Source organism: Nyctereutes procyonoides, unplaced genomic scaffold, assembly GCF_905146905.1.
Source record: "Nyctereutes procyonoides isolate TBG_1078 unplaced genomic scaffold, NYPRO_anot_genome, whole genome shotgun sequence".
Taxonomy (NCBI): Eukaryota; Metazoa; Chordata; class Mammalia; order Carnivora; family Canidae; genus Nyctereutes; species Nyctereutes procyonoides.
The window spans coordinates 17,846,678-17,867,470 of NW_026575024.1; the positions used below are offsets into that span (position 1 = coordinate 17,846,678).

The 20,793-nt window shown below is 50.7% G+C and overlaps 1 protein-coding gene across 3 annotated transcripts in view; it reads left to right on the forward strand.

Annotated features, from left to right (window-relative positions):
• PTPRT (protein tyrosine phosphatase receptor type T) overlaps positions 1 to 20,793 on the forward strand; it is a 1,038,801-nt gene that overhangs the window by 982,761 nt on the left and 35,247 nt on the right. For 2 of the 3 annotated variants that reach the window (XM_055306331.1, XM_055306321.1), the window contains 7 exons: positions 708 to 744; positions 2,130 to 2,227; positions 5,320 to 5,436; positions 9,662 to 9,816; positions 13,391 to 13,526; positions 15,652 to 15,801; positions 17,081 to 17,254. In XM_055306331.1, coding sequence (XP_055162306.1) covers positions 708 to 744; positions 2,130 to 2,227; positions 5,320 to 5,436; positions 9,662 to 9,816; positions 13,391 to 13,526; positions 15,652 to 15,801; positions 17,081 to 17,254 — 867 coding nt within the window. Of the gene's footprint in view, positions 1 to 707; positions 745 to 2,129; positions 2,228 to 4,535; positions 4,596 to 5,319; positions 5,437 to 9,661; positions 9,817 to 13,390; positions 13,527 to 15,651; positions 15,802 to 17,080; positions 17,255 to 20,793 lie in introns of all 3 variants that reach the window. The other variant, XM_055306315.1, reaches the window with a different exon arrangement.

Genomic DNA, 20,793 nt, shown 5'->3' on the forward strand with positions numbered 1-20,793 from the left:
ATGGCACAGAGAAGCACGGTGGTATTCTTTCTGATTTTTTTTTCTAATTATTACTCATGGAAGGGGCCAACAATGCAGTTGTTTTCTTCTATCAGGTCCTCTATAGAGACTCACACAGTGTTCCACACACAATTATACTTAGGGAAGACTTTTTGGTGGTCTGTATCCCACAGTAACGCCCACGTTCCTTCTCTGCCTCTTTCTGGGTACATGGGCATAAGTAAGAGCCACTCAGTTTTGCCTCCAAGGCAAGCCTTATATGGGCCCCTCCCAAGTAACTAACAGCTAACATTTAGTGATTTATATATTTATTTATAATAGCTAACATTTAGTGATTTTTTTAAAGATTTTATTTATTTATTTATGAGAGACAGAGAGAGAGGTAGAGACATAGGCAGAGGGAGAAGCAGCCTCCCCGTGGGACTAGATCCCAGGATCCTAGGATCACAACAGAGCCAAAGGCAGACGCTCAACCACTGAGCCACCCAGGAACCCCACATTTAGTGATTTAATAAGCGCTTTACCTGCATTATCTTATATAATTTTTGCCACTTCTCTGGGAAGTGCCTGATGCGATTCTCATTTTAAGCCTGTGAGTAAAGGCTGTCTTGGAAGGGATGACTATTAATACTCTGGTGTTTTCAAGCTTTGACTGGAGGCCCTTCACCGTGCTTCTCTGTTCACCATGCTTCTCTCCTGTCATGCAGGGATACCATCGACCTCGGCACTACATTGCAACTCAGGGTAAGTCCGCTCCTTTTCCTTGAAAGGGTCCTCATGCTTTACTGGAAGAGAGAAATGGGTTTCTGCCAGCAAAGAAGTCACACAGGAGTAGGGCTGGAGAGCCTCCTGGGAGCATCCATTTGTTTGTGTGGGAAGGAAAGAGGTGACAAATTCAGCTCTAGGGGGAGGGACATAAGTGAGAGATAAAGGAGGTGGCGCTAGGAAAGGGTCACAGGCAGGGCAGACCAGAAGCCCCAGCCTCGGGCAGGTGCCAACAGTATCCACTATCCAGAACTGGAACTGATGGTGTCTTAGCTCCTTGATGAGCATGTGCCTAGGAGAGAGAACTAGTCAGCCATTCTAGAAAACAACTTGGCAGTACACTATCAGAGGCTTAAAAAAGGATCCTACCTCCCAAACCCTTTGGAGAGGAAATCCTGAGGATAATTATATCTGTGGACAGTGACATATATAAAGATACTCTTCACCGTGTTATCTGTAATAGGAAAAAAAGTGAAAAATCTTAAATGCCTAACAGTTGGTAGATTGCTTCAATAAAGTGCGATGCTTCTATATTATAGAAAATCATGCAGTGAACATGTATCATGCTTGGTTAAGAATTTTTAGGAGCATGCAAAAATGCATTTAATAATGATACATGTAAAAACGCATATAGTAATTCACTTATTATAGCAAATACATAAGTACCTATATAAACACAGAAAAATGCTATGTAGATTTTTATATCAAACACATGTATTACTGTTGTAATTGGAAAAGCGATGAAGGCCCAGGACATTGAAAGAGAAATTTTCAAGGAAATTGCTTTGGACTCTCAGATCCTATCTCGCTTTCCTCGTCCATGTCTTTTCCCCTCCCTCCCTCCCTCCCACATGGGCTCCAGAGGAATGCTCCTTGTGTCTTTCAAGCTCAAAATTGGGCCTCTAACTCTTTATAGTATGAGCATCGGGCGCCTGGCAGCATTAGGTCCTCTTCGCCCCCTGCAACCCCAATTTCCTCCCTGTCTCTCACTGAGGTTTCAGAGCTGGATTTGTATGAAAACTCCCTTAAGTTATATCATTAACTCATAATATAGTCCCTACAAGGTGATGAGTGGGAAGCCAAGTAGGGGCTGAGGGACAGCACCTGAGCAGGACGCCGGCAGAGGGAGGAGGAAGAGCTGTTGACGTTTGCAGTGGATGCCGCAGACCATGCTAGTTTGGAATGCCCCTTTTCTTTTCCACACTGTGGCCCCAGTCTCAGCGACTCAGGTGTCCCAGCAAGGATCACCTGGCCTCACTCTCGCTCACCTGTGCTGAGCATGGACTGACCCACCAGGAGGGGCGGCCTCTCGGCTGCCTCCTTGCACGTGTGGTCTTTGACCCTGTCACCTTCTCTGTCGGCAGGTCCAATGCAAGAGACTGTCAAGGACTTTTGGAGAATGATCTGGCAGGAGAACTCAGCCAGCATCGTCATGGTCACAAACCTCGTGGAAGTGGGCAGGGTAAGCCCCTCCCGCAGTTACCTGGACAGAGGTTGCTGGCACTGCCCTCCAGAGCACCTCTCTGCTCTGTGCCCCATACCCCCGGGGGTCTAGCAGCTCACCCTCACAACAGCCTGCGTGGGAGAAATCCTCAGCCCTCTTCCCATTTGAGGAGTACGGCCTTTCCCTCCAAGTCATCTCTTCCTCCTCCCTCGCTCCGTTGATGATGTCATCTCATGCCCTTTGGGGAAATTAAAGCCATATAGACATGAACTCTCATCTTCACACCCCAAAGCCACAGTCCTACTTGCATCTGCAATCATCTTCTCATTCTTCCCCTCTGTTATCAGGGCAAACCATAAAAAAAAAATAAATTTTTTTAAAAAAAGGCCATTTTTGTTGACCCAAACGGTAAAATATCTGCTGTTTCTAACGTAGCTCAGCCTCATTCGATAGAGGAAGTGACTCTTGCCCTTTCCAAGGCAATCCCAGTGCCTTGAATCACAGATCCTACTCAAGAATTTTCTCATTTGAAAAGTAACTCTTTTTCCTGTTGCTAGATTATTCCCCGGGACATAGAAATGTCCTGAGTACCTTCCTCCTGAAAATATAAAACAAGCCAACAAAAAGGATTCTCTTGTCCCTACCTTTCAGCCAGACTCTAAAGACTCACATACAGGCTCTGTTTCTCCACTCTCATTCTCTTCTTTCCTCTCCAACGTAACTACTCCCTCCATCCCACCCATGTGATATGGTCAACATCACCAGCATCCTTCATGTTGACAAATCCAAAAGCCACTTCTTTCTTCCCATCGAACTCAGCCTCTCAGAGCATCCACCCTTTGCTCCCTTACCTCTAAACCTCAATATTCCTCAGGGCTCAGGCCTTGGTCTCCTGCTCTGCTCTATCTCGACTTTCTCCTATGTCATCTTTAGCTACTCCTAGGGCTTGGAAGTGGGACTGCTATTCCCAGCTTGCTTTTGCTGACTCGGTAAACTGTGGCATGTGGGCGGGCGGGCTGCTGGGTCGAAAGATAGGGTGCCAAACACTAGAATGAAGAGGGCCTCTCCTCTACTTACCATATGAACTAACTGAAGAGTGGGCAGGTAAGTTTTTGTTTTGGCAAAGAACCAGATAGTCCATTAAAGTAAAGAGTCTCGGCCTCCAAGATGATGGGAAAGAGAGAATCATAAGCCAGGAAAGGGATGTGTACATCTCGTGATCTCATAGGGTTCTAGGACCAGGAGAGACTTGATCCTCAAGCCCACTCTCACCTCGTCCCCTCCCCAGTTTTACAGATGAGGAAACAAGCCCAAAGGGCTGGAGTAACTGTCCTTTAGTCTCTCAGCCAGAGCCTGGCCACAATCTCTGCCTCTTAATTCTTGTGCTAGTGTCATGACCCCTCCATTCACAGCTACTTCCCAAGGACCTAGGCCTGCAGAGCAGCTGCTGGGGACAAACAGGCTAGGCTAGGATTTAAGAATTCAGAGGCAAATTCCAGCCTATAGTATAGCCTATCCCATATTGGAGACAGATTCCCTTGATGGATAGATGATGAATCTAATTTGGATTTGGAGAGGGATCAGGAGAGCAATATCTTGATGGAAATCCCGCTAGGAGCCAAGCACTATGCCAGACGCCTACGATGCACTTTAATATTCATTTTCATTCCCGACAACTACACGAGGGAGGCAGTGTTTCTGGTAATTATTCAGGTGGCCTGGCTTTGCATCCTGGCTCCATCCCTTCCTGACCTTGGACAATCTTCTTAGCCCCTCAACACTTCTGATTCCTCATCTGTAAAGTGGGGTAATAATCACATCTGTGTAAGGTTGTAGCAATAAGCGATTAAAATAATACATGTAAGGAACTCATAGACCACTTAGGAAGCAGTGTGAGACATAGTAAGCTGTCAGTAAGGGTTAGCTATCATTATTAATAGGAAGTTGAGCCTCAGATTTCAGCACTTTCTGGAAACTACACAGCTGCTGAGTGTTAGAACCAAGCAACGCATCCGTTTGCCTGCAAAGCCTGTTGCGCTATGCCAGCGTTTCCCTAAGTGGGTTCCATGGGATGCTAGTCTGCAGGATACCTAGTGAGAAGAGGGTTCCATGGTTAAATACGTTTGGGAAATGCTGTGCCCTCTTTGCCCCTCTCGGAGAGTCGAACACACACTAGCGTTAGCATGTTCAACGAGCTGAGGAGTCTTGTAGCAGAGCGGCCTGTTTAACTTTGTTTAATCCAGCATTTCCCAAACTCATTTGACCACAAAACCTTTTTTTGTTTGTTTTTTTTGTTTCTTGTTTTTTTTTACCTAACACCTATTAGCACCCAGCGGAACACACTGTGGGAAATGCCACTCTAGGCCGCGCGGCGTCCCCCGGAATGGTAATGCTTTTGTTCTTTTTAGGGGAAAACAGTGATCTCTTTTTCCTCCCGCGGAGTGTGATGTAGAGTCCAATGTGGGACTGGCTTGTCGCTTAGCATCTGCACCCACTGCCCGGGCAGAGAGCCTTGTGCAAAGTCTTCCCTTTGAGTCCCGCTCCTTGCATCCTTCTCCCAGCTGAGAACCTTTCTCCTTCCAGCCCCTAGTTACCACCTCTGAATAGTAATGGCCCTCTCCCCACCACTTCTGCTTCCACGCCCTCGCTGCTTCCCACCTTTTATTCTCATCTCTGCACTGCTGACGCCGCCCAGCTGCCCCACCCGATCTAGCAGAAAGAGGGCTCAGCCAGAGGTAGGAAACTGGCCATGTGACCTTGGACCAGGTACCAGACCTCCAAACTCGAGCATTGTTTCCATCTGTAAGTGGGGTAACGCCACCTGCCTATCTCACACCTTGATCGATTCGATCACCTAGTGTGATAATGGACTTGGAAATTTTAAGGAGCTCTGCAAAAGAAGGTACTACCATTATTCCTCATGGCTCCAGTTCCTTTGGGAGAGAGCGTGGCCCCTGTGCAGTTTGCTAGTCCCTGGCCAGCTGAGAGCCCCTTGGACCGAAATGCCACCAAAATCGCCCTTGGGTTTATCTGAACAGGAAGGCCAGACAAGGCGGCTGCTCACACTCAGCCACCCACTCATCCATCCTTGTCCCTGTCTTTCCTCGCAGGTGAAGTGTGTACGGTACTGGCCGGATGACACAGAGGTCTACGGAGACATCAAAGTCAGCCTGATTGAGACAGAGCCCCTAGCAGAATATGTCATACGCACCTTCACAGTCCAGAAGGTAAGCTTCCCAGTGGCTGTGGGCAGCCTGTCCACTGGGCAAGCCGACTTGTTTGTTCATTCGGGTCATATGCTGAACGAGGGTCTGCTCTGTGCCCACCCTGTGCTTGGCACCAGGGACGGATCAGCAGTCCAGTTGGATGTAGATCCTGCTCCAGAGGATTCCCCCTTCTAGTGAGAGGGACAAACAGAATTCAACAGACAGATAAATGGACTGATTCCATATGGTGATGAAAGCCATGGAAAAAAAGCTGCCACGAGTGGAGACAGGAAGACGAGGCAGTCAGAGAGGGCTTCCTGGAGGAGGAGGCACTTAGGCAGATGATGAAGGATGAGAAGGAGCTGGCTGAGGGGAGAGGAGGCAGGGCAGAAAGAAAGAAGCACACAGAGTCGAGGGGAAAGAAGATTTCAACATGTTCTAGGCCTGTGGTTTTCAACTGGTGGTGATTTTGTTCCCTAGGGGAAGTTGGGCAATGTCTAGGGACAGTTTTGGTCTTCAAACCTGAGGAAGGAGGGGTGTTGCTGGCATCTGTGGATGGAGGCCAGTGATGCTGATGAATCAGCAATGCACAGGATACCCCAGCCCCCCAAAACAAAGGATTACCTGGCCCAAAATGTCAGTGATGTTGGGATTGAGAAATGTTGGTCTAGACATTGAAAGGAGGCTGGGCTGGCAGGAGCTAGATGTGCAAGAGCAAGATTGCAAGTCAGATTTATCACTTAATTCCTATTGTAACATTATAGCTAACATTTATTGAGCAATTACTAAAACAGGTACTTTTCAAAGTGCTTCTCATGCAGGAACTCATTCAAATCCAACAACCTCTTGAGGGAGGTACTATCATTACTCCCATCTTATAGGTGAAGAAAATTAGGCACAGAGCATGTGGGTCAGTTGTCCACAGTTGCCCAACTGCAAGCTGGCTGAACCACGTTCCCTCCTCAGCCCCTGACTTGAAGCTCACTGCCTCTTCTACTAGTCCACACTGGCCATTTTTTGAAGCATCTGCACTAATGGACCAAGTGGCCCGAGGATGCAGAAGCAGTGGGGGTTCACTGCTCTGAGAGCTGTGCTGTTGGGGTTCAGACAAATCCTTGTAAGGACCGAAGCAGGCATATTCATGGTACCGTACCTGCACGCATGGCCGACAGAAGACATGCTGCTCCTGGAAGCTCCCCCTCCAAGCCCCGTGCTCCTAAAAGCCTGTATCTGTGGACTCAGGTGAAGAGCCAGGAGGTAAGGGCACTTCCCCGTGATAAGGAGGAAGGAACAGGTACATCAACATGGCCTTAGGTTGGGTTCCTTAGAAGCAGAGCCTGAGACAAGGATTTGGGTGCATATGGTGTATCCAGGGACCACTCTCAAGAGAAACTTGTAAGAGAGAGGGAAACAGGAGAGGGAAGATCGGGAAGGCCTGAGCGAGGACAGAGTCTTCAACAGAGTCTAACCTAGGCCTAATCCACAGGGGCTGCCAGGGCATGGCCTGCACCACAAAGTTGGCCTCCTTGCCTTAATCCACCCACTGACTGTGTACCAGCCCCTGACAGGTCCCCTGCAGTGCAGGTCGGGTCCTGCCAGCTGAGGGCCCTTCTCCAGAGAAAGGGAAGTCACCAGCAGCCAGGACTCCTACAGCCGAGGCCTAGGAACACAGGCTGAGGCAGAGGACCTAGTGGGGCCCCCATCTCATCTGGCACATCCACAGTTAGTGTTGGGAGTGAGATGAGTAGCAGGGACTCCTGAGCTGGGAAGCCTTGGAGATGGTAGGCAGGTGCTCAGCAAACGCTGCTTGGGGCTTTAGCTCTAAAATCACTTCCTGAGCTGGGGACTCAGAAAGATGTGTCTGCCCTTGAAGAGAGCGCAGTCCCATGGGGAGAGAGGACCCCTGACATGTGACCACAGGGGAGGTGGTAAGGGCTTGAGCCAGGGCTGCCTGGGGCTGAGTTGACCTGGAGAATGGAATGAAAAACTGAGTGTTCCTGAAGCTGCTTCCTCTTCTCCTATTTCAGCCATCCATCAGGGCAGCCATCTAGCCTTTGCTTGCTCAGGCCTGGACTGCCTCAGCCTCCTGTGGGGTTCTCTGCCCCTAGTCTCGCCCCATTTTAGTTTGTGTTTCTGGGAAGCCGAGCCTGAGGCAGGGCTTTGGGTGCCCTAGCCGAAGCATTGAGGAAGAGCTCTGAGAAGGCGGGGGTGGAAGGGAGGAGGGTCAGGGCAGTGGAAGGAGCCAAGCCAGGGCATGCTCTCAGCCCAAGACCAGAGTCAGCTGGATCCCCCAGGAGCTCTGGGGCATGAACCCCACCACACAGTTGATCCTGTCCGGAGGCACAGGGGCTTCTGTTCCTCCATTAGGGTCAGCGTCCTGGTGTGCCCAGGACCATCCTGGCTTTGGCACCAAAAGTCCCCCTTCCCAGGAAATCCCTCAGTCCTGGGCAGACTTCACCAAGTCTGCTGGTCACTCTGCTGTCCTGTCAGCCGCTGAATGCCAGCTGCCCGTCCCCCTAGACCCCCAAGGGAAGGGGCTCCGGGTCGGCTGGGCAATTCTTTGATGGAAGAGGTAGCTATGGGTGTCTGCAGCCAAGACTCAGAAGAGCTGGGTATGAAACCCTGGCCCAGGAAAGGGAATCTGGGAGGGGAGGCAGCACCAGTACTCTCACCACTGCCCCCCAACACACCCACTCACCTCCATGCTCCTGTAGCAGCCGGTGCAATCCTGACCATGCACTTCCCCTCTGTGCAATCACCTGGGCAACCACCCCATAGCTCCCCAATCAAGCCCTTCCAGGATCCAACACGCCCAGCCTCCCACCCCCGTCCCTCTGTCTACCCTTGCTTGTCTACCCTTGCTTGTCTTCCATTCTGTCCCGGGGGTGCCCTGTGTGTGAGAGTCCATGCACGTGCCGTCCCCGTCTCCTTGCCTGTGCTGCCTCTCTGCCCAGGAGTCCCGCCGACTCTTCCACTGGGCAACAGTCAGGCATCAGTGTCTCGTAGTGACGAGCAGTGCAGACCATGGGGTCCAACAGCCAGGGTCCAGACTGGGTTACAGCTGACTAGCTGTGTGACCTGGCTGCATTCCTTAACCTGGCTTACCCTCAATTTCCTCATCCATACAACAGAGATAACAGTGTAAGGACTGAGATGAGGATCAAATGAGTTAATACACTGAAAGGTTCAGATGAATAACAGGCATGCAGTCTGTGCTTGATAAATGTTAGCTGTTATTTTCACTATTAATGTATTTGAAGCCTCAGGTCACACATCACCTCCTCCAGGAAGCCTTCTCTGATTTCTCCTTCCCCAGATGGGGTTACCTGACACTCCTTTAAGCACTTCAGTGGGACTATCCACTTAGGAGTGTGCCTCTCCAGCTAGACCATGAGCTGTTCCAGGGACAGGGACTGTGGCTTTTGTTTCTGCCTTCACAGTGCCTAACACAAGGGTTGGCACTATAGAGAACCCTTGGTGAATATTCCTTAGCTGAAAGAATAATCAAACACTCTTCCTATTCAGTGTTCTCTACATATCTGCAGGAGATTGCAAGGTAGGAGAAAGTAGGTGAGGACACAGGCTCCGAGGTGACACCTGACCCCGTAGGGACCAGTCAGAGACATGCCCTTAGCCTGGAGGGTGTCTCTGAATGGTGAGAGGGGAAGGGGAAGCAACCGGAGCCCCAGGCCCCAGTGCTCCCATCAGTCAGAGAAGCTCTGCTTTTATTTGTTTCCTATCTTATAATTCTAAATAAGAATCTAATGAATCAAGGAGTTTGACATTTTTTTTTTTTAATTTGAAAGCCCTGGAGACAGTGAGGGACTCCAGTCACTGAAAGGCCTCATGTTCCACTGGAAATGACTCGAACTCGATGTTTTGGATGAACCTTTCTCTGAGTCTGTTCTGATTATAAGTCCCTTGTCAAAAGAGAGCCCCTTGGATAAACACTGTGAGTGTGTTACAACACCCCCTTGGGGATACAGAGTGTTCCTGAGCCCACTAAAGGCTCTGAGAAGTCCTGCAGCAAAGCCACTACTAATACATTGTTGACTTCCATGGCTCCTGGATGCAGCAGATCACAGAAGTCATCCTGTGTGGCAAGCGTTGCTCACCTGGCAGGGTCCTTTCCTCCCTGGTAGCAGGGAGGCTGGTTCCTCTGTGCAGCAGGCATGCTCCCCATGGGTGCTTGACAGGCATGTAGGGAGGCAGCAGCTGGAGGAACAGAGGCCCATTCTCTCCTCAGAAAGGCTACCACGAGATCCGGGAGCTCCGCCTCTTCCACTTCACCAGCTGGCCCGACCACGGTGTCCCCTGCTACGCCACCGGCCTCCTGGGCTTCGTGCGCCAGGTCAAGTTTCTCAACCCCCCTGAGGCTGGGCCCATAGTGGTCCACTGCAGGTAAGTAAAGGCCTCCAGCTCCAAACAAGGCTGCTCCTGCAGCTCTGCTCTCAGGGACAGAGACACTGTCTTTCAAGCCGCCTTCCTTCTTTGCCTTCAAGACTGCACTGCCTCTGTCCCATGCCCAGCCTAGGTCCCAAGGTTTGACAACAACAACAAAGTAATAGTAGTAATACCAGTTGGTATCATCATTGTTGCCCTGAAATAGTAAAGCCATCTAGGGCCAGGGGCTCACACTGCCTACGTCTGCTCCGGGTGCACTTTGCACACTCCCCATGCAGCCTGGAGGGATGGGCCGTTATCATCCTTCCCATTTTACAGATGAGAGCATCAAGGTGCTGCAAAGGTGGATGCTTTGCTCAGATCACACATGTGTAAATGGGCCGAGCCAGGAGCTGACAGGCTTTTCTCCAGATGCTGGCCTTTGGCTGCTTGCCAGGGCAGCAGGGCGCCTCAGTGGAAGTGTGCTTCTCTTCAGTTCTGTTATTTTAAAAATCAATTGCTGGCCTGCAGGGGCCTTAACAGAGAGCATAAATGGACAGCGCCAGGCTTCACCTTATTGTGGAGAAGAGGTATTTTCAGCTCTGACCTAGAAAGTCACACGGGGAATGACAGGCACATCTTCCGGTCCCCCTAAATGGAGATGAAGTGTTGTGTCAAGGCAGTCAGAATTGGACCAGACCTGAAGGCCAGCTGGCCCGCACACGCCTTCCTCCCAGTGTGACCTTGAGCCCAGCACAGCTCTTCAGGCCCTGCACGTTCTTACCTTATTCCCTACCTGGCGGTGTCCACCAGGGTCAGGGTCTTGGGTGAATCCAGAGAGGGACTCCACAAACTGCAGGCATCTCAGGGCCAGCCCCTTGTCACTCAGCATCCCACACAATCGGGTCGGAATTAGAGATCCCATTTCACAGATGAGGTCACTGAGGGTCAGGAGTGATAGTCACCATCAGCCCTGGGCCCTCAAAGCATCCTGCATATATTCTCTGCTTGACAGCTCATGACAGTTCAAGGACAGCAGAACATTAGCCCCCAAATCCTGTGTCCCAGAGAGCAGCCAAAGCAGGGATAGGGGAGGAAGAGAGACAATGGCACACATTTATCAGGCTCTCCTTGCACGGCGGCTCTGTGTCTTACCTCCAGAGCCAGTCCGCCTAATGCCCCTGGCACAGGGGACCCTGCTCCTGGGGCCGTTCTGAGGATGAAATGTGCTGGGTAACATATATGAGGCCTGCAAGCCCTGACATATAATAAGCATTTAAAAACACTACAATTCTCTGCCTGTTTCTGGCCCCCTCCCCAGACTGTTAATGCTTTAGAGCAGAAACCATGTCTGCTTAACTTCAAATACCCACTCCCAATCCCAGCATCTAGTGCATACCAGGTGCTCAATAAATATTTGTTCAATAAAAGTAGCTACCATTTATTGAGAAATTGCTATCTATGCAGCCAGGCATAGGGCTGAGTCATTTACATGCAGTGTGTTTTTTCTGCATCATTTCATGCAGCGTACATGTGTGATGCTATCAGTGCTACATGGTGGGTCTATTTATGATCATCAGCCTCATTTTGTGGTTGAGGTTATTGAAACCCAGAAAGGTTAAGTAATTTACCCAAAGTCACACAGCTAATAAGTGGTTGAACCAGGATTTGGTTCCAGGGGTCTAACCCCAAATATCATGAGCAACTGAGCTCATATTTGGGCAGCAACTGAGCTCATTTCTTTGGGCAGAAAATACAGCTCAAGTCCTCATGAGAACCCTACAGGGAGCCACACTATATGGGTGGGGCTTATGGACACCAGGAAGGTGGTTCACTGCTGGTGGATCCAAGATTCAAAACCAGGTCAGGCAGGTTGTTTCCCCTTACACAGGTAGAAGGAAAGCCTACAGGAAGACAGATGAGTGGCTGTTTGTGCTCCCTGGGGCCCAGCTTGCTGAGTCCATTCTGGGAGAAGGAGGGGGGTGGTGGGATTAGGAGATGGAAAGGTACAAATACACATCAAACTTCACTCCATTTATACCATGAAATTTTACTAAGAACGAAGACTGCTTCACACAGGTTTGTTTTCCAGATCATTGTGGGTGACCTGTCCTGGTGAGCAGTCCTGGTGACCTGGCCTCCCCGGATTTATGGTCAGCCAGTACTGCTCTCTCCCTGCCCCATCCCTTGTCTCCCCCTAGGGGAAGCGAGATGTGAAAACACAGGCAGCATGGGCCTCCTCACTAGCCCGGCCTTCACTTCCTAAACTAGGTGCATTTAAGGCCAGTGCTCTGTCACTGGTTCAGTGCATGACTGGAACCCCGTGATGATCAGGGAAGGCTGTGGTCCATGGTCATGCTGAGTTCTTTCACTATTTTGTCCCCGAGCTACAATTTTCCTAAAGAAAGCTATGAGAGGTCAGAATTGAGTAGGATCAGAATAAGAGTATATAGGGAAGCCTGGGTGGCTCAGTGGGTTGAGCGCCTCCCTTCGGCCCAGGGCATGATCCTGGAGTCCCACGATCAAGTCCCACATTGGGTTCCTGCATGGAGCCTGCTTCTCTCTCTGCCTGTGTCTCTGCCATTCTCTCTCTGTCTGTGTGTCTGTGTGTGTGTGTGTGTGTGTGTGTGTGTGTCTCATGAATAAATAAAATCTTTAAAAAAATAAATAGGATCAGAGTATGTATACAAGACCAGGGTCTTGGGGGTGTCACCTATTGCAGCTTAAGAATGCTCCTGGCTCATGTTCCTGGGAAAACAGGTGCAAGTGGAGCCAGACCTGGGGCTTGTGACATGAGACATGGGACTCACTTCTGCCTTTGGGACCACTCAGAGGATCTGGTCTCTGCCTTCCCACCTCCTTTCTGTTCCCTCACCTCTGCCTCTTCGCTTCCATCCTTTCCATCAACCTGTCTGCTGACAGAGGGAAAAAAGACAGAAGGGGGAATGGGGAAGACATGTTTATTAGGCATGTCCAGTGTGCCAGGCACCATGCCTTGTACAACATAGATTAGCTTCGCCCACCGGAGGAGGAAACAGCCTGCGTATGTGTTGTCGAAGCATGCGTCTTATGCTGTGACTGTTATTAGGAGGGAATGTCTAAGAGCACAGACCCAAGGGCTAGATTGCTGGGGTGAAGAGTCCCACCTCCACTGCATGTCTGCTCTGTGACCTTGAGCAAGGTCTGCTTTCTGCACCTCACTTTTCTCACCTGTAAAATGGGGTGAGAAACTTCCCAACAACCCCACAAGGGGGTTTTGTAAAGCACTTAAAACAACATCTGGCGCTTTGTAAGCATTAAATAAGTCTTTACTAAACAAGTACAACAAAAATAAGCAGGTTCTGATAAAATAGCCCCCAGGGCAAGCATAGCCCTCCCATTTTACAAAAGAGAATGCTGAGGCTCCAAGTTCATTTGCTTGCTCAGAGTTTCCCTGCAGCGCTGGGCTTCAGAGGATAGTGTCTGACCTCTGCAGCCCACTGCCTCTCTGCAGGGGCCTCGGGACAGAGCTGAGTGCTTGGGGGGAGGGGCCTTCTCCCCAGGGCTGGTCATGCCTGGAGGTCTCTAACACAGACACCGTCCTCTCTCCCAGTGCTGGAGCGGGGAGGACCGGCTGCTTCATCGCCATCGACACCATGCTCGACATGGCTGAGAACGAAGGGGTGGTGGACATCTTCAACTGTGTGCGCGAGCTCCGGGCCCAGAGGGTCAACCTGGTGCAGACGGAGGTGAGTCCTGGGGGACTGAGCTGGCCAGCGAGCTGCAGCCCTGGCCAAGGAGAAGCAAGGTAGAACAGACACCCATGGGTGGAGGCATCCTATAGAAAGAGACGTGGGGGTGGAAGAAATGGAAGGACGGAATGCATGGCCTGCTACGAAGGTAGAAGCTAGGACACTGCTGCGAACCCTGGGGTCCCACAGTGCAAGCGCTTGCACTAGTGAGGCATAGTGGTGAGTTCCCCAGCTCTGAGAGGATCCAAGTAGGAAGTGAATGGCAACTTTCAAGGCTTCTTTGAATTGCACTCCTTCCTTGAGGGAAAGAGAAGATGGGGAAGGATTGGCATTTACTGAATTCCTACTATGTGCTGAGCATTGCTTCAGTCTCTGCATGAATGACTTAATTAATAAAAGTATTGAGTACTTGGGCTGGGTTCTAGGGATTCCAAGAAAGATAACACATAGCCCATGCCCTGAGGGAAAAGCAGACCTTCAGGCCTCCCTCTGTCCAAGTAGAGGACCCAAGACCTGAGGGAAAAGGGAGGTGTTCATCTTTATCATTGAGCACCTGCTATGTGCCAGGCATCACGCTAGGTTCTTTATATTCAGGATATTATTTATATTCCTCACAACAAACCTATGGGGCAGCTCCTACTAGTATCCCTGTTTTACAGATAAAGAAATACAGAAGCTAGGTCCCCAAGTCTGCACACATGTGGACAGTGCTGTGGGACTCGGGTTCATGTGACTCCAAGTCCCATGCTCTCTTCCCTGAACCATAATCTCTTGTGAGGCGGCCTTTTCTGCCTACCCCACTCCTCAGAACCATGGCTGGTTATTCTTCTAACAAGCCTGTATCATCTGGTTCTAGGGAAGGCTGTGGCTGCCCAGGCCATCAGCTAGGACAGATAAGAAGCTACATCCATCATTAGTCCTGCAAAGGAAAGTTTTGGCTCTGGGCAAGGCCAGACACAGCTGGCTCCACAGAGAATCCCCCCATTTACAAGCTTCTACACGTAGGACCCTGCTGGGGGCTCTGAGCTAACTCCTGCAGGCTAGTGTCTAGACTTGGTGAGGCTGCAGTAAAGCCAAGAGGCTGCTTTATCTGTTCCCAGATTCATGCTTACGGAGCACAGGCTCGCTGGCTGGCACTAGACACGCCTGTTGTCTGGTGGGGGAGACAGACATTCAAATCATCATGATGCATCTGGATAAGTGTTTTATGTAGAGATGGGCCAAGTTCTGCAAGAGAACGGTCACTCAACAAACATTTGTTAAGGGCCTGGGAGCAACAGCAACAGCTTCCATCTGGCGAGTTTGCAGAAAGAAGACTTTCCAGAGGGAATGAAGCGGAGGGATATAGCAAAGTGGGGGAGGAGGAGACAGGGTTCCAGAGGAAGACAACCACAGGTGCAAAGCATAGAGGTGGCAGGGGGCACAGGGGTCAGGAGCGGACCCCAAGAGAAGGAGCTAAGGGCATGTGGCCTATATGGGAGGTGATCCCAAGACTCATTGGTTAGAAGGCAAAGAGAAGGAAAGGAAGCCAAGCCGCGTGACACCATTAAGGAGTATTGCAAGCTCTTTAACCCTGTGGACACCTGGAGCCCAAGCCTGCTGGGAGCTCTGAGGCAGTATAGAATGTGCCCTTCTAAATATCCCACCTGAGAGAGAAGGAATTTGGGTTTTCTGTCCCAGCTGTCCAGCTGACACCGCTCTCAGGCTCCTTCCCCGAGCACTGACTCCTCAGCCCGCTGGCTCGCCCTGCACTCAGCCCCAGGTGCTGCTGGGACTAGAAGAAATCCCTCGGCCTGAATCTCAGGGGCTTGCAGTAGGCTGCCTTCAAGATGAAAGCTGAGGGGACATAGGCAGGTACCAAGAGCCCCTGCTGCAACAGATCCTAAAGTTTCTGTCATCAGTGACCCCACTGTTCAGTCTTACACGAGGGACAAAACCCCATCACTCAGGCAATCACTAAGAAACATGGAAACTTGGCCCTTCGGGTTTGGGGACAGGAAGCAGTGATTCTGCGGTCTAAATCCCACCCCTCCCTCACAGCCAGGGGGCTAAATTTGGACAACAAACTCCCAGGCCACTGTTCTCACCCAGAACCCTCTCTGTCCCCTCCACGGCCTGGCAGGAGCAGTACGTGTTTGTGCACGATGCCATCCTGGAAGCGTGCCTCTGCGGCAACACCGCCATCCCCGTGTGCGAGTTCCGCTCTCTCTACTACAACATCAGCAGGCTGGACCCCCAGACCAACTCCAGCCAAATCAAAGATGAGTTTCAGGTATGAGCAAGTTCTGGGCTCAATGACCCAAGCCGCCTTTGGCGGCACTGCACACATCCATGGGGGTTTCTTTGTGAGAACTGAGAAATCGAGGGTCTCCAGGGTCTGTAGCTCTCGACGGCTGCAGAATGAATTCCAGAACATACAACACACAGCCACGAGCAGCCCTTAACCAGTCACTCAGTGACTGCTGACACCTGGGTTTAACTCTGATCGTGTGTTTCAACTGAGTTCTAGTGGAGTCCCAGTTGTGGGTGGAGACAAGTTTATAAATACAGGTGTGAGTTCCTCACTCCGCCGTCCCTGGAGGGCTCAGCTTTTCTTGCCATTTCTGTACAAGTGGAGGGTGTCTGTCATAGATCCTCAGTAACCAGAGCGGGGTCTGGAGACCAGCACCATCAGCTTCACCTGGGAGCTCATTAGGAATGTCGCATCATGGGTCCCACCCACATCTACTGAGTAAGAACTTGCAGTTGAACAAGATCTCAGGGTCATTTGTCCACACACTGAGTTTTGAGAAGCACCATCCCAGAGCTCAGCTCAGGCATAGCAGATCTGCACCTTGCAGCCCTTGTGACCAGTACCCCCATGCTCCCTCAGACAGAGGCTTTACTGATTGGGAGAGGAGGCCAAGTGCAAAATGGGGGAAGGATGGAGGCCACATCTGCCTTCTGCATACACAGAGCACCTGGTCTCCTGGCCAAACAATTCAGCTCTGGCCCCACACTTGTAAGACTCACTCTGCAGAACACAGCCTGACATTTTCCAGTCATGGAGCCTGCCTGCTGGTGGTCTCTTCCATCCTGAGCAGCTTCTCCAGACATCCTTCCATCCCAAGAACTGCTTTCCCTGAGAGGAGCATTGGGGAAATCCTTCCATGGCACTTCAAGGGATGCATAGCACTCCTCAGAGACACCCCAGTCCCACCCTCCAACTTCCTGGCTGTCCCACCCTTCACAGAAATGAGCACCTTAGCTCTAACAGTTGGCAGGTGCTGGCAGCCTGTGTCTGCTGTGTGTGGGTGTGCTGCCTCTGCAGCCTTGGCATCACGGGGGTGTCACACAGCCCCAATAGAGGCGCTCAGTGCACAGGGCATGGGGCAGCCAACAGGAGATGGAAGATTGTCACATGGGAGAGGAACAAGTGCTGGGGAGGGATTGGAGAGCCAAGCTTGGAGGATGGAGATAGGTTGGAGTAGGCGGAGTTTGAACCTCACTTGTCTCCTCTGTTTGAAGCAACCACCTGAGCGGTGCCTACCTATCTATCTTTGCACCTTCAGACCCTCAACATCGTGACGCCCCGCGTCCGGCCCGAGGACTGCAGCATCGGGCTCCTGCCCCGGAATCATGATAAGAACCGGAGTATGGATGTCCTGCCTCTGGACCGCTGCCTGCCCTTCCTTATCTCAGTGGATGGGGAACCCAGCAACTATGTCAATGCCGCACTGATGGACGTAAGCTGGGCCCTGGCAGGCACTCACTGGGAAGTTTCTTCAAGGTGGAGATGGCTGGAACCCAGGGCACTGACACCCCACACCACCGCCCCCAGCCAACCTCTCCCTGCTTCTGACCTTCCTGCCCCCCAAGGCTTGCTCCCACGAAGGCTCTGGCCCCAACCTATATTCTGGCTGTGTTCTTGGCTCTTTGCTCCCATAAGGCTGGAAAGAATAGACCAAAAGCTTAAAGTGCGTGTCCATGACAACATGGCACAGGCCTGTCCAGTCCCTCCTTCCTGCTGCCTTCAGTTCAGTTCAGGAAACAGTCCATATGCCAGGCCTTGGCCTGGGCTGTGGGAATGCAAGATGGTATAGACATAGGGTCTGCCCTCAGGGAGCTCCCAGGCAGTTTCCCAGGTAATTCCTATGCAGAGACAGGAATGAGACTGGCAGGTAGTAGTTGCTCAGTAAGTGGTTACTAGACAAGTGATGGGATGCAGCAAAGAGAGCACAGAAGGGGACAGGCCATGTTCCTGACTGTTCCATCAGAGGCATTGTCTCCTGCTTGCTCAGCATCAAGTCTCAACAGGGCACTCCTACTCTGACCTGGTTTAGGAGTCATGACCCTAATTAGAAGTCATGTCCTGGCCCCAATGAGACCTTGCTCCTGACTTGTATGCTTCCCTGCTGGGTCCTTCAGCTCCTTCTGGTGATCATCCCTCCACCTCCTGCATGTAGAGATGTTTGCAGCAAGAAGGAGCCATAGATCATCTGGTCTCAGGCTCCTTATGCTTTTCAGCAAAGGAAACTGAGACCAGAAAGAGAAAGAGACTTGCTCAAGGTCACCCAGAAAGCTAGTGGCAGAGCCAGAACCCAGGACTCACACTCTAGAATTCATCCTGTGGGCCTCCCCACATTTGTGCAATCCGGTGAGAGACAGACATCTCACCTCCCTAGGCTTAGGACCAAGGATACCATTGCCTAATTGGAGATAAGCCTTTCCAGGTTCCCCTCCCCACCATGTCCAAGGCCATGTCCATCCAGCCCACATGGACATCTCACCCAGAACCGGCAAGAATGTGCAGTGCTCTCCTCTGGGGTCATAGCTAACTACTTCTTTGACCTCTGATCCTCCTGAAACTCTCACCAAGGGCCCTCAGTGTAGGAGGCAGGGAGATGATGGGAGCTCAATGCCTGTCAGCTCTGTCAGGGCCTGCCCTAATGTCTCTGTCCTCCATGGAAACTCTCCTATGGGTCCAGAAGCAGGAAGCCTTGCCTTGTTAAGGTCAAATAGCTCGAGGTGGAGGGAAAACCTCTGGCTTTAGCTTAGAGTCCTCCAAGATAAATGTGTACGTATATGTATGTGTGCATGCATAGGTTGTGTGTGTGTGAGCACATGCGCTTATGTGTATGTGCATGCATGTGTGTGTGTGTGTCAAGAGATGGGGCCTGGGGGTGTAGTCACACTTCCAAGTTCCTCATTGCCTTTTCTCCCACTTGTCCTAACTCCCTCTCCCTGGCTTCCTCATTTATGCAAGGATCAAACATGCTTCTGGCCTCTACTTAGTAGGTTAGATGCTGCCTGGAGCCAAATGCCTTCTGCCAAGCTCTGATGCTGATTGTGTTCTCTTTGTCCACAGGGCATTTCTCCTGTGAGCCATCACTGGGCCTTTGCCTTTCTTAGAAAAAAAAAAAAAAAAGTCCTTATCTGTATTCCAGTTCAGTCTGTGCATTATCTGGTAACCATAGCAGCTTTGCTCCTAGCAGAAAAATATGAAGTCCTCTGGGTTAATTTTTAATGTTTCCCCTGGTAAAGGATGATGTTATCCATGAAATGGATTGCCGGCTGATCCCTGAAACCCGGCAGGAGCGCGGATCTCGAACATATTTTCAGATAAGGCTTTGTCAGGCATGCTGGCCTAATAGAGCATTTATCACAGAGACAGGGAAGAAGGAAAGAGAATGAACATTCACCAAGTGTTGGGCACCCTGTCGGGCCCTGGACTTAGTCTGACTCTTTCTGTATTTGGGCATTACTGTCCTCACTTTCCGGATAAAATACTGAGGCTCAGAGTATTTGTATGACTGTCTCCAGGTTGAGTAGTTCAGAAAGGGTGGAGCCCAGGGTCTGGACCCTGTCTTTAGAGTCTCAAAATCTTTTCCATGTCTAGAAATGGCTCAGAGACCTGCTATCTGCAGCTGGAATTTGGCTTTTGGAGAAACAAAATCTTCTACCCTCCCAGGCCCTGCCCCTTTGACCATTCAGCAGGCCAGAAGGCGGCCCTTGGAAGACAGGACACTAATGCCTATATGACATCCACAATCTCAAGGCATTTTTTTGCCACCAGGGCATTGAGAGATCACAGAACATGCAGGTGCTATAGGTAATAAGGCTGGCAAGGTCTTTCGCCCGGGTCTTCCCCTGGTTTGCATGGGCAAGTCCCTCTCGCCTCCCCCATCTTCCTGCTGACTCGTCACTCTACTGAAAACAGCTGTGTCTGCCACAGGGCCTGCCTCAAGAAGGCTTGTTAAGAACACAGGCTGTGGAACAATCTCCAGTTCCATGGACCACTAACTTCCAACCTTTCCAAACACCTTCTCACAATATACTATAATAAATAGGATCTACTCAGAACTTCTGGTGTAGCCCAGACTCTCACAAACTCTTTCCTGTGGGCCTCAGTATCCCCATCCATAACATAGGACTGGGTGTATTCATTTGTTTGCTGGACCTGTATCAGAGGTCTCGTGTGCCAGTCACAGTGCTAGTGCCAAGGACGAAGAACCAAGTCAGAGATGGTTCTGCCCTGCCACTGGGCTCACAGTCCATTCTTGTGTGCTGGTCTTTTCAAATACTAATCTCTTTCCATGTGCACAACAACCATCCCAAAATGGGAGTTGTGATTCCTATTTTTCCAGATGAGGAACCTAAGCTTGGAAAGACCCAATAACTTGCTAGCGCTTAGCACCAAAAAAAAGGGGGGTGGGGGGGCACTCTACAAATGATGCTTGGATGAATGGATGGTTGGATAGATGGATGGATGGATGAATGACATTACCTACAAGTCAGAAAGCTGGATTTGAACCCCAGGTCTGTCTGACACTAAAACATACACAAGCACCCTCCTCTGCCCATCATCTCACAGCACACAGTACCTGTCTCCTGACAGGCCAGCTCAGGCCTTACTCTGGCCCAGGGGCCAGAGCAAGCTTCCTGAAGTAGAAGCCTCTTTAGGAGACTCTCTGCCTTGGGCCTGAGCCAACCCCTCCTCCAGCGTTGTGGGCACAGCAACACAGATATCTCTAATGTCCCAGGAGGTGCTTTGGCCAGCAAAGCAGCAAATCTGCATCCAGAATCTTTCATTTCATATTGTAATGATGATTATTTGCTGAGCTCCACAACATAAATAATTTATTTGGATAATCCCCAGCCGAGTGACACTTTCCTAATGAAACGTCTTAGTTTAGAGGAGAATGAGTTCATTATGAGAAGGCTCTCTTTGCCACTGGGGCATCCAGAGATGAAGAACAGGTAGGTGTTTTGTGCAATCTGTTTG